The sequence below is a fragment of the Cuculus canorus genome, chromosome 3, assembly GCF_017976375.1.
Source record: "Cuculus canorus isolate bCucCan1 chromosome 3, bCucCan1.pri, whole genome shotgun sequence".
NCBI classification, from domain to species: domain Eukaryota; kingdom Metazoa; phylum Chordata; class Aves; order Cuculiformes; family Cuculidae; genus Cuculus; species Cuculus canorus.
Window position 1 is genome coordinate 105,132,439 of NC_071403.1, and position 13,272 is coordinate 105,145,710.

At 43.9% G+C, this 13,272-nt stretch overlaps 1 protein-coding gene across 3 annotated transcripts in view; it reads left to right on the forward strand.

Moving 5' to 3' along the window:
- Positions 1-874: 874 nt before the first annotated feature.
- The window catches only part of PLB1 (phospholipase B1), a 93,575-nt gene continuing 81,177 nt past the window's right edge, over positions 875-13,272 (forward strand). For 2 of the 3 annotated variants that reach the window (XM_054063971.1, XM_054063972.1), the window contains exons 1-2: positions 875-1,019; positions 4,739-4,841. In XM_054063971.1, the coding sequence (XP_053919946.1) occupies positions 4,814-4,841 (28 nt within the window). In that variant the 5' untranslated portion in view covers positions 875-1,019; positions 4,739-4,813. The remainder of the gene's footprint in view (positions 1,020-4,738; positions 4,842-13,272) is intronic. The other variant, XM_054063973.1, reaches the window with a different exon arrangement.

The following is a 13,272-nucleotide window of genomic DNA, read 5'->3' on the forward strand; positions in this document are numbered from 1 at the left end:
TACGTGAGATCATATAATTAAAGATGGTATCAGAATGTCTAATTAGGATGACTGAGAGAACTTGGCTGGGAGACGCAGCCAAGAGCTGAGTTAGTGTGTTTGCCAGTCCAAAGCTCCTTAACAGTAATTAATCCTTAAATGTCCAATTGTTCAGAGTTCAAGGAAACACCTCCTACTACTGTACTTTGTGTTCCTGTTAAGCAAGGAGACACAGCAGGGCGTGTGCCCTTATTCTGTAAGAGCGACACGCCTAGGGGTGTTGTTAGGAACTAGACCGAAGGTTGAGTGTAATTATTAACTACCTAAGAGTTCCCAGCATTGCACAATTACCCAGGCCGCCTTGCAGCTGTGCACCCGCCCGGCTTTATTATTATTATTTTTTTTTAAATAGAAATGCTGAGCTTTAGTTGTGCATACATAGAAATTATACTGGAGTGCCTTCTTCTCCCCTTCCACAGCCATTTGTGCCACTGAGCTGGGATGCATTAGCGGAGGGGGCTGAGGGGAGCATGTTTATCTGTATAAGTACTGTATGAAAGTCAGTGCTCTTCGCTGAAACTCAGTAGGCTTATTTAGATTAGTTGCAAATTTGACCCAGAGATTTTTCCTTTGTTTTGATGCTGTCAGCGACTCTTGCATTAACATAAAAGCTTTGGCTATTTACTCTTGTGCAAACTCATTCTGTTTACATTTTTGAGGTGGGTTGTGTTGTTTTTTTTTTTTTTTTTTTTTTTTTTTGTTGACATCAAGAGGGGGAAAAACCTGAGGGAAAGAAGCATAGATTTGATTTGTTAGGTGAAAAGAACTGCTTGTCATACTATAAGTCTTCTGCCATCATTGGTCCCTTGTCTGGGCAGTCGCTGGGATGGTGGGAATGGGTGCTTGGGGTTGAAGGCAAGTGGGTTTGAGAAGCTGAGCCACTGCCATCTGCTGCATTCAGGGAAGCCTAGCTCAGTGGCAGCATCACAGACAGGAGAGAGCTATGTGTTGTTTCCTCAGATGCAGCATCATCTTTTAAGGTGCGTTTCTGTGTTTTTATCCTCTCTCATCTTTTTTCAATTGACCTTTTCTGGCAGGTGTGGCAAGGGCCGGGCTGGGAGCCGGCTGGCCAAAGTTGCTTCTGCAGGGGATCATTAACTCGGGCGTCAGCCAAGGCCATTTAGTGTTTATAAAACTCAGACAATTAAACACGGCAGAAGTCCTGAAATGCTATAATTGGAAAGCAGACTGTAACAATGTCCACTGAGAGGGACCGGCTCCCTGGCACCGAGGTGGGATGGGCAGCAGGGCTGGGAGGGCATGGCCACGCCATCCCGCCAGCCTGGCTGGGTTTGGCTGGGGCTATATCATGCAAACGTCCTTGTCCTGCCAAGAAAGGGGACTTGTCCAGGATCAACCGAAAGCCAGGAGCTGTCTTGGGCATGTGGACCTAGTCCCCTGCTACCCTGTGCCCCCATGGGCCCATGGTGGGCCCCCATGGCAGCCTGACATTGCTCCTACCGTCGTTCATCAGGGCATGAAGACCCTTCCCTGCGAGGCTGCCGTTTTGATAGGGTGAAGGGGCTGGCTTTGTCCTGTGGTTGCTGCCTGGGGATTTGGAAATTGCCATTAACAGGGCCCTGAGTCCCAGGCAGGCTTTAGAGCAGCCAGTCAGGAGTGAGATGGTTGGGGCTCTTCCTGGTTTATACAGTGCTCCTGCAACCTGGCCACCACTCTTAGCCAGTCTCGGGTACCGCAGTACCAAATGCTTGGTTCCCCACCAATGATTGAATGGCCACAGGGAGCTGTGTCAGGCAGCTATCGAACTTGTTCTCCAAGAGATCTACATCTTCTGTAAAGTCTGGCAAGTGGGGAAGATGTCAAGTACCAGTCTGGGATCTCTACAGCTGTGCTCCAAGCTCTGCAACTGACTCACTGTTTCACCATGAGCACATCACTTCACCTTTTTGTGACTCAGAATTTTCATCTATCAATTAGGGATTTATGAGGTTTAATTAAGGTCTGTAAAGCCCTTTGAGATCCTTGCTTGAAAGATGCTGTGCAGGCATAAAGTGGTGTATGCAACGAAGAAAACAAGAGAAATTAAATACTCCAGACGAGAGAGAAGAGAGGGCAGGTTTCCCACTGCTTGGTCTCCCAATTACATGCTCCTTGTTTGGATGGAAACCTTACTTTAACCTGTGGACAAACGAACTTGTTCACCCTTTCTTGCAACAGACAGGCGATGACGTGCAGCAGCGTCTTACTCATTAGTTAGCCTTCAGTCATATTTCCAGAAGTATGAGCAAACGGGGAAGGGGGCAGGGAGAGAGGGCGGGCAAGGAGTATGAATTCCAGAGAAAAGGGAACTATCTGAAAGCAAGCTAGGATGTGCAAGGGCCTTTATTGCTGCTGCTGAGATCTAGCTCTGTGTAGTAACAAACAGGAGTAGATCTCATCTGTCCCTAGAGGTACGTGCCCTGAAGCAGGGAAGAGCTGATGAGTTACAGCAGAGAGGAAGCAAGAGAATCTTCTTATGCAAGGCATATATTTCAGTGTCAGAGAGGTGGCAGACTCAACTCGAAGGAATCTGAGGAAAGTGTTTGAACATAGCTAGAGTGAAAAGTTTTTTATCTATATGTGTTTTTTTTAACATGAAGGCTTTGTTTCAGAAGTCATTCAACACTTTGTTTCAAGCTTGTGCTTAAATTTAGGCATGTGCTTAAGGCCTTTGCTGAATGGGCACATGCCCAAATTTGTTTAGATACTTGGTGGAAGCCAGATCGAATCTGAGGAAGTCTAAAAGCAGCTATGAGTCTAGCCAGACTACGGAGCCGCAGAAAGCAGTAATATATGAACAGCCTTGCCATACTATTCATAAGGTCAAGTTGACCTGGAGGAGGAATGGGCAAAAAGGAAGCTCCATCTCCAATATTTATTTTTTCCTTTGCTTGCTGTACAAACAACCCTGTGGAAGCTGGCTCCAGTAGGTGTGGTCTGTGTATGCACTTCTGGGTGTGCCACTTTGTTGTGTTAAAAGGACCATTCCTCACCTGAAAGCAAGTTTCCAGGTTGCCACTGACAGTCACATCAAAACTCATGACCCCTCCCATCCCCCACCTGCATGCCTTCCCTCTTACATAAAAAACCAGAGATGCCTGTTGAGATGAAATCCAAACTAGCTCTGGATTTGGTGACTGTCTTTGTTCTATGCTGATCTGGTACCCCTCTGCATATCTTTCTTCGGAGCTGCCAGGGAAAACAGATGCACAATAACTGCTGCTGGCTAGAACAGCCCCCTGCATTCAAGGCAGCCGTCCTCACTCACCTCCTCTGTCCTGGAAAAAAACTCCCCCAGTCAATTCAGGTTTCCTCAGGGTTTCTTAAGCTTTCCGTTGGACTGGCTGGTCTGCTCTAAAATCCATCTTTCTGAAAGCACTGGTGCCTCAAATTTGGCACAGTATTTAGCATTGGTGGGCACTCTTTTGAGATAAAGCATAATAATGACCTTCTGTGACACACTTATGACACTCCATTAACATATCCCAAAAGAAATGTTTGTTTTTGTTGCAACAGCAGCATACCGTTGACTCATTATATGATCCACTCTAATTCCTCCAGATCCTTTTGTGTAGTACTGCTGCTTAACCAATTATTCCAAGTCATTCATTTATGCACTTAATTTCTCCTTCCCAATCATAGTACTTTGCTGTGTTTTTATTGAATTTTATCCAGTTGATTCTGAGCAGCTTTTGCAATTTATTGAAATCACTTGAAATAATAACGTGCAGATTAATTGTTCAGAAAATCCTATGCACAGGCCCATGCCTGCACCCATAGCTGCTTCCAGAGCCCAGCCTTTCCATCTTAAAAACAAAGGCCTCTAGCACCTGATGGCATTCTTGCAATATTCAGCTGAAATGTCAGGATGAAGCCTGGCAAAGCTGTGAATTTTGGAAGGCTCTTTCAATGGAAATATGGAATGAGAGCATCTGTTCAGCTGGCAGTGGCTTTTGGGCTCCAATAATCTAGCATTGGTTTGAGTCACTGATATTTTATGTTTTATTAGCGGTCTTCAAAGCAGGCAGTTGCTGAAAATCTGCAAGCTTGAAATTGGCTTCTGGCTGTAAGGGAGGATACGGAGCTACTGTTGTGTGGTTGTACAACTGGACAACTCCAGATCTTATCAAGAATTGCCTGGCCTGGGCTTCCCCTCCAAAGGACTGGAGCTACAGCTCCACCGACATTACTTTTTCTCCCCGTCTGGATACGCGTTGTTTTCAAGAGTGAACATGTAGGAATTTGCTGTCCTCTGGTGGCAACTGTGAGAGTCACGTTTCCTGAAAAAAATGTGTGACCCTCCAAACGCGTCAGCAAGACCAACTGGCCATACCTGGACAAGCCAGAGTAGTGGTATTTCTTTCCACCCCACACTGTAAATATTTCTAGCCCAATCTGGTTTCTATTGTTTCTGCACGCTCACCCCTCCTATTTATTTTATGCCTAGGTAGCCGCACCCCTTTCTGGTGTGCTGAGGTGTGCGTGACTTTGGGTTTAAGATTGCCATGATGGTGTTTGCTTGCTGTCCCTCTGTGATTTCTTTGCCTCACAAAAGGAAATTTAGCTTCTATAAGCACCTCTGTACAGTTAGTGGAGGCTTTAGCTGCTTGCCCTTGCATGCTCCCTACGTAAAATAAGTGTGACTATGTCCAAAGGCCTTTCAACCCACTCCTCTAAGCACTGAATCTATTACCCCCAGGCTTGCCCTAATGTGGTTCCACTCACTGAGTGAAAAATGTGGTGAATAAGAAGACACGGAGCACCTGGACAGTGCATGTTTGGCTCTTTTAGCCACAAAACAGGTGAGAGCAGCTCCAAGTATGGCATAGATGGTGAACACTATGGTGGGAGGATGTGTTTGCCTCAGTCTGTGGTGTGTAAAGTATGCAAAGGGAGGATGCTGAGCCATAAGCTCTCGGCTCCAGGTGCCTCTGCTAGGCATGGACAAAAACCAATAGCCCTCAAAGACCTTGAAGTTCAAAGGTCTTTAAGTGTTTGGTGCAGCTGCAGCCAGAAGGGTGAGCCTCATCTCTTGTGAGGAAAAGCAGCCTTACCCCTTCTTCTCATCTCATCCAGTATGTTAACACTTGGTAGTCTTGTTTTCAAGGGCAGCACAGGTCTGAATGATTCAAAAGGAATATAGCACAGCTGGGGCTGGCTCATTGAGGTCAAAGGGAGACATTTTCTGACATGTAGAGGCAGGCTGAGAAACAAACTTCTGTGGGGGAATCAAGTAAACAGAAGGGTTTTGGGGTGTGGGTAGATGGACTAGCAAGTCTGGGACATCATGGCACCTAGACAGGCTGACCCCATGGAGTCTGTGTGTTATACCTTCATGTGGGAAGAGCTTCAGAGAGCACAGGAGAGTCAGGAGCTTCCCACATGGTTGCTGCAATTACAGCACTGGCTGAAAACAGAGCCCCTTTGTGGCGTGAATACAAACAGCAAAAAGCTGGCACTGCTCTGGGAATTTTATTACTTAGTGGAACAGAAAGGGGGAAAGGGAATACTAGTGTTTCCATTTTATGGAGAACCACAGTGCTTTGAGACCCAGGCTTCAATTCACAGAGGTATTTATTTAAGTGCTCATTTTCCATGCAAATCTTCAAGAATTACGTACTTCGGATCTAAGCATTGATGAACTCATGCTGAGACTCACAGGAAGAGAGCCTGCATTTTCTGGTCCCTACTCTAAAATGCCATCACTGTCTATCAGAGGCAGACAGACTCCTTCCCTTTGCTATCCACCTTCCTGACAGCACCGCTCTCTCAGGGCTGTGGTAGAGCTAGCAGACTCTCCCAAGTCTGTGGCTGTAAACATGGCTCTCCAAAAATGAGCACTATCTCCCGATCTGATAACTGAGGAGCCAAATGAAGATGAGGCCGCGGAAAATAGCTGGTCTCCAGCTTCTTGCTGCTTACAGACTCAAACAAATCCTGATGCTACAACAAAGTCAGTAAAAAGTCTTTAGCAGAGGATATTTAAATCTTGGCTTCTGCTGTTCTTCTGGTGCTCAGAGCCCTCAGTTGACTTGCAGACATCATTGTGCTTCAGCTGGCCTACAGAAGGGTAATGGCTAGCAGGAGGACTGCCCTTTGTTCCCATAGCCCCAGGGCTCCTGCCCCTGTGGAGCAGGGGGGATTTCAGCCTATGGCATAATCTGCAGCTTGCCTAGATCAAAGGCCTGGAAGCTGCTAGATAAGGTAAGGAGGAGCAGTTCCAGCTTATGCTGTGAGGGTACACCAGGTTCTTGTGAACGAGTAATGGGGCTTGTGAGACCTATGCCAGCTGTACAAACCACAAAGACAGTCTGGGTACCTCCAGCTCCCTGGCAGTGCTGGACACAGCCTGTGAAGATGGATCTCGTGCTTTACTTTGGAGCCAGCCTCAGGTCAGTGGGTAAAGGGCTTGTACCCTTGCCAAGTGATCAAACAATCTGTGTGGGAGATTTTGCCCTCCTCCAGGCATAAGGAAAAAATTTTGAGTTTCATTCACTTATTAGCATTGGATTTGAGGTTTTATTGTAATATTGCTGCTTTCAGCTACTGCTGGGTATTCACAGGAGGTTGCTGCTTCATAGTGTACCCAAACCAAGGGCATAACTTCAGCTGGGACCTTGCTTATTTACTTCTTTACCACCACAGCTCAGGTCTCTATAGCAGCAGCTCTGCCAATCCCAAATATCCAAGTGAAGAATCCAGTGCTCCAGTCAGGTGTTGAGCTTAAAAAAAAAAAAAAAAAATGTTAAAGAAGTGGGTTTGAGGCTTTGCCTTTGCATTTGTTTTTACACGTATTTTTTTTAAGCGATTTTAGAAACCATTGAGATCCTCCTTGTCTACAAATCCAGAAGTTTGTTGTTTTGTTTTTAAGGAGGTCATGAAGTATAACAAAGCCTTTTGCCCATTTTCAGTAACCTGATCATACCCAGAGCGTTGCTTTCAAACTCCTGCCCTGAACAGCTGGATTAACATTGGTTTCTTTATAGAATCATAGAATGGTTTGGGTTGGAAGGATGATCTTCAAGATCATCCAGTTCCAACCCCCGTCCCCTGCCGTGGGCAGGGGCACCTTCTCCTAGATCAGGTTCAAAAGCTCAAAGCCTCATCCAGCCCAGTTTCAAACACATCCGCGGACAGGGCATCCATGACATCTCTGGGCAACACGTTGCAGTGCCTCACCACCCTCACAGTAAAAAATTTCTTCCTAATATCTAATCTAAATTTACTTCCTTTCAGTTTAAACCCATTACCCCTTGTCCTATCACTGCCCTCCCTGATAAGGAGCCCATGCCCATGTTTCCTGTACGCCTCCTTTCAGTACTGGAAGGCTGCTATAAGGTCTCCCTGGAGCCTTGTACTCTCTAGGCTGAACAACCCCAACTTTCTCAACTTGTCCTCATTCGGGAGGTGCTCCAGCCCTCTGACCCTCCTCTGAACTCGCCTTAACAGATCCATGTCCTTCCTGTGCTGAGGACTTCAGAACTGAACGCAATACTTTCCTTTCCCTTTGAGTATCTGCGTTCCCTCCAGCAGGTGGTAGCAGCCTCCTTTAAGCTGTGCAGCTCCTCTGCCTGCTGACGCAGAATTGCTGCCCCTCGATTCACGTCCCTGGCTGCCCTTGCCCTCACTTCATCTCTTCACTTTCCACTGCACGCCTGAGCTCTCCTGTGGAGGAAGATCTGCTGTTTAGGTCCAGAGCGTACATTGCATTTACAAGCAATGTGAAGCACAGTAACAGGAGGCAGTGGCACAACATCACAAGGACATGTGAAATGGGTCACTGTTTTATATGATTTACTCCTATATGATTTTTACATGATTTACTCTTACAGCGCTATAATGTCCTACCCATTAAATATGAGGGTCTCGTAGACAGAACAATTCAGTTATACACTTCCTTAACAATAAAATCAAGATCTAAGAACTAACTGAAGTACTCACAAATCATAGATAGGCTGTATCTTCAGATGAAGTGGAGAATCAGTTTACTTTGTATTTCCACAACAAGTCCTCTGCTAGGCTGGCGTAATATGATAGTTTTGTGGATGCAGCTACATTACCCTCTGTTTTATGGCCTCTGCTTTTAGCAGCCGAGCAAGCTACTTCCCTGACTTACTCAACAGAAGGTTGTGCTTGTGGTGACAAGTATCATGGGTTTAATTATGAGTAGCTGAATGCCTTATTTTTTTTGTGTGCATGGTGGTTTGGTTTTTTTTTCTCTTTTTCTTTTAATGTGCAGCCATATATACACTCTTTTCTATTTTAAAACACTGGTCTTGTAGGGGAGGACATACATAGGTTGTTAGAGTTTCTGGTTTTCAACACTGTATAAGTAAAAGGAATTCAGGAAAGAGCTCTCTTTAACTGAGCAGATAAGGAAAAACTTAAAGACATGATAGAAAAATCCCTTGGCTTTCCAAGCTGTAGCTCCCATATCAGGTATGAGACGTGAAGATCTAGATATAATATATAAGCCACCTAAAAATGTAGTAAATGACCAAAAATTTGGCTAGTGTGTTTTAGTGCATATGTTTGAGTATCTGTTTGGGTGTTGCTTACTTTAAAGCTGTAACTGGGAACTAACTTTTGTTTTTATGTTGTTACACACTGTTAGGCCTAAACATGTGAAAGAGCTCCTTTTCTTGAGAACCTACTGAGGCACGGAACTTCTGCTCTTCACCACCATCTTCTATGCAAAACTCTTATGTGCCGGTTCTGTGCCTTCTCCATCCAGGGCAGGTGACAAGGAGACTCACTCAAATCCATCCAGATTAGCTAAAAGATGCAGGTAGCTCCACCTGAGCAGCAGGCATTTTAGGGAAGGCACAAGATGTTTTGTGTTGATCATTAGGTAATTAACTACCAGCTGCAGTTCCCTGGGGTATTCTTAAATACCATCAGCTGAGGGTTAGCTTACGGTCTGGAGCTTTCTGAGCCTTCTGTGAGATACAGCTTTGCCCTTGTAGGAATGTAAAAACTTTAATTTGTCTCTGACACCTTCTGCATTTAAGAGAAATTTCTCTCTTCTTTTTTTGCAAACTTCTTTGATCTTTGCTGCTACTTGCTATTTGCTGTTCAATCTAGGAGCTATTTTGATGCTTGTGTGGTGAGAAGGAGTGTTTGTAGATTAACAAGCTTTGCATTTAATGCTGTTTCCCTTCTGGAGTGTGTCACAGTGTCTAAAGGCTAAGCTTTTGCTCTGGGAACTGTGTTTTATAGCAAATGTATGAATTAACGCTATCTTCCTTTCCATGTTTTGCTTGCTGTACAGTAAGGAAGAGACTTTCTGGGATTTTAATGAGTTGCCACTCATTAAGAAGTCTTTACATCCAGAATTAATATTGCATTCCGATTTTTTCCAAAGTGAAGTGGACCTAAGGTCTATCTCCAGTGTGTTCCTTCAAAGACTGTCAAATTTCAGTCATGGAACAACAGAAAGCCACAATAAACAGCCCTTTGAAGGACAGCCCTTTGAAGACTGCCTGAGATGGGTGTGTCAGAGGCTTATTTAAGCATTTTAAGCTGTTTACTTAACCACCTTCCCATTATTCATGTAGGTGCTCTATCTGGGTGTCATGGGCTTGGAAGAGACCAGAGGGCACTCGGTGCTTTGTGTGAGGACAGCAGAGGTTTGATTCTGAGACTGTAATCAAAGTACAGAAGAGTCTCGCTGAGGAGCGTCATATCATGGTCTAAGTGGCATTTCTGAACACTCTTTGAATCTGCAGAGTTGCCCAGGCTAATTCAATGGCATTGTAGCCAGAGTTTTGGAGACCTGGGAGGAATGAGAACAGAGTTACAGATCCCTCTTCCAGTGCTCTGTCTTAGCAAATACGAGTGATGTATACCCTAGTGAATGAAAATTGGCCATAAGGAGAACTACCCACATCCCCTGGACTGAAGCTGTAGAGGTGGTCTTTAATGCGCCTGCTACAAGGACTGGTGGTACTGAAACATTTGTGTAATTTCCCTTAGTGTCTCTCTGCTTCTTCTCCCACTATTGGGGACTTTATGATCATGGGAGAAGTGACTCATCCCCTACATTGTCTCACTCCAGGATAGGGTTTCACAATACAAGGCAGAGCTGCGCTGTCCTATGCCATGTCTTGCTGTTGCTCTGGGTGGAGGCTCGTTCTCTTAGCTTGGATCATTGCCCTCCCACACTCTTCTGTTCTGTCTCTGATGTTCTGAACATGCCTCTGTCAGCCAGTTAAACTTAAGTTTTTGGAGTCTCAGCAAGTCAAATCATCTTGGAGAAGGACCTGATGGTTCTGGAGCAGTGGAAGAGAGACAGGCACAGCATGAGGCTAGTTGAAGGCTAGGAAGGAGCAGAGCCAGGGAAGGAGATGAGGAAGAGCACAACCTTTCTTTTTGGATGGCTGTAGGCTATTACACAGGGCTGGGCTGCCTTTGTTGCTTCATGAACAGATGTTCCTTCCCTGCCTGGTAGAGACAAGCCAATGTCAAATTAACGTGTTATGTATTGCCTGGAAGAGCCTTGACCCTATGTGAAGGTCAACCTACTTGTGTGATGTAGGTTATCGTATTTGCTGGGTGTCCCCCTTGAAAAGTGGCCAGCTGTCTCTGAAAAAAAGTGAGAGAGTTGTGCCACCTCTTTATTCCTTTGACCCTTGAATGAGGCGATTTATATGGGGCTGTATGTGTCTTTGAAATAAGATACCATTGTTGCTTTGCTTTCCAAAGGTAGAGAGGCTAATCAATTTTATGGCTGCTGAGTTATCAACTTGCTAAAATATAAAGGGGAAGAAAGAAGTGAATTTTTTTCTTCACAGCCTTGACGTCTGACAGATAGCACTCCAATATTATCAGTTCATAGAGGCACTTATCATGAAGCTATTGTTAGGCCTGTTGTTCCTTTGGTTGCTCTCCTCAGAAGGTAGGTTTTGAAAGGTCCTTTGAAAATTTGAATTACACAGTATTTAGCAACCTATATTTTTAGCTGTTGCAAGGTGGGTGTATAACAGCAGTCTTAGAAGCAGGATGAAGAAAATCTGAGTAGAATTGTGATCTTGCATGTAATTTTGGGTGTGTTTGATCACTTTTGATAAAGATTCATGCACTGATTTACACTGTTCTGGGAATGGACTGCATCTTAGGTAGGCACTAAAACTTTCTGATGAGAAAAACCATCATCAGATTATTAGACTAACAGTGAGATCTTCCCCAAATAGTACAAAAATTCAAGCAGGGGGCAGAAGTTTTCTTTGAATTCGTATCTATGATCATTATCTTTTCAGTGATAGAAGATTATGTGAATGCGTTAAGCGGTATCCTGGCACTCAGGGCATCGTTGTTCAGATTTCTGCAGATTTCAGGGTAGGAGGGTGTTTTTGTTCCCTATACTGGGTCTGTGAAGTCCACATTTGGTACCATATGCCAGTTTTGTAGGTGCTCTAGGACTAAAAATGCTCTGCGTGTTTTGGCCTCATTTGCTTTGTGCTTCAGCTGTCTGCCTGGAAGAAAGCAATGCTAATACTGCTTTACCTTACCAGTACACAGGGGTAAGTATTGTCAGAGGATTACAATATGCTCTGATAAATAACTAACTGTTAGGAGGTTTTGGTTCCTAAAATAAATAGAAGAAATGTTCACATTGGAACTTTTTAATTTAGGGGAAAAATGCACAGTGGAGTTCCTGTGACAACTTGTTTCAGAAAAAATGTTGATTAGTAGTAGCCTGTGAGAATTATCAGCTGAAACAGGATAACTATAGGGGCAACAGAGGAGGGATTATAAAGTCTTTCCCAGATTTTGGGGAAATTGTCAGAAATTTTTTTTTTCTTTTTTTCTGGTTGTCTTCTGAGAATTAAAAAGACAAGCTAGAAATATTAGATGATGGAATAAGGGACTACCTATAATATTTGGAGCAGCAAGAGTTTCCATCCGATAGAAAGCATAAGTCTAAAGCAAACTAAGAGAACTTAAGAATATATTCTTTGTTAGGTTAAAATTTAATCAGCCAAGCCCAAAATGAATCTGAGGGGAAACAATGAATCATTGTTGAAGGAATAAAAGTGAATACATCCTTTTTTATATACCTCTGAAACACAGAGTCTGTAGTGCTGACTGATGTATAAAAGAAAATTGAAGCCCAGCAGAAAGGCTAAATTAATATTTTTTTCTGTGGTCTCCTCTGCACAAGCACTTAAAAAATGCCATGCTCTGGAAGCTTTTCAGTGGAGGGGACAACTGGGGAACAGTCAAATCCGTGAACAAATTGATAACAAATAGAATAAAATCTGCCAGAATTAGATGATATCCACCCAAGGGAGTGAGCCCAGCAGATATATGAACATGTCCATGTATTAACTGTGGTGCAAGCTGTTTCTTGAGTCAGCATTGATGTCAGGAATGGAAGATGACAAATATGAAACTAGTTTTTATAATGGGTTCATTTTTAGAAGGACTTGCAGAACTACAGTTGTAGTTGTACAAGAGCAGTAACATTGACGTCTGTCCTAGGCTAATTTGTGATTGCAGCATAAAGAACAGAGTGAGCTGAGTGAGAATAAGTATGATATGATAGGGGAGCCTCCCTGTGGAAATGATAGAGAAAATCCCTTTCAATGGGCACATGCCCATGGACTGATTATTCAGCTGATGTGTGTTTGGATTTCCACAAATCTTTAGAAGAAGAGATCTTAAGGAATCTAACTGCCTTGATATAAGGGTGAGGGAACCTTTATGGGTCCCTGGTTAAAAGCTGGAAACTGAAGAATCAGGTGGCAAATTTTCAAACTGTGAGAAGAAAGGAGTGTGAACCTGCAGAGGTTCATATTGATCTGCATTGAGGTGTGTGCTCTCCTTGTATTCAGAAGTGGTCTGGATAAAGGGACATGCTAATTTGCTCATGCATAACTATTCAGAATGCTCAAAATGTAATGTAAACAAGTAATATATGTGGGAAAAACTTACTCTAGCTATGTGTACTCTATGGTGAACTCTAGATTAGATACTGCTTGGTCACAGACTGTAGCTACCTGAAGGCATCAGCTCAGTGTACAATTCCAGGAATTGTGTGGGGGGAAACAGCATAGAAAACGCATTTCTTCTGCTGTTGCATAGGTCCATAGATCATCTGTATCTGTACTTTTAATCTCAAAAAAGATGTGGGAAAAAATAGGAGGAGGATAAAGGGGAAGAGTGCTCAGACTTACAAAAGAACTTCCACGTGAGGTCAAATAGACTGACTCTTCAGCCTGGAAGAAAGGT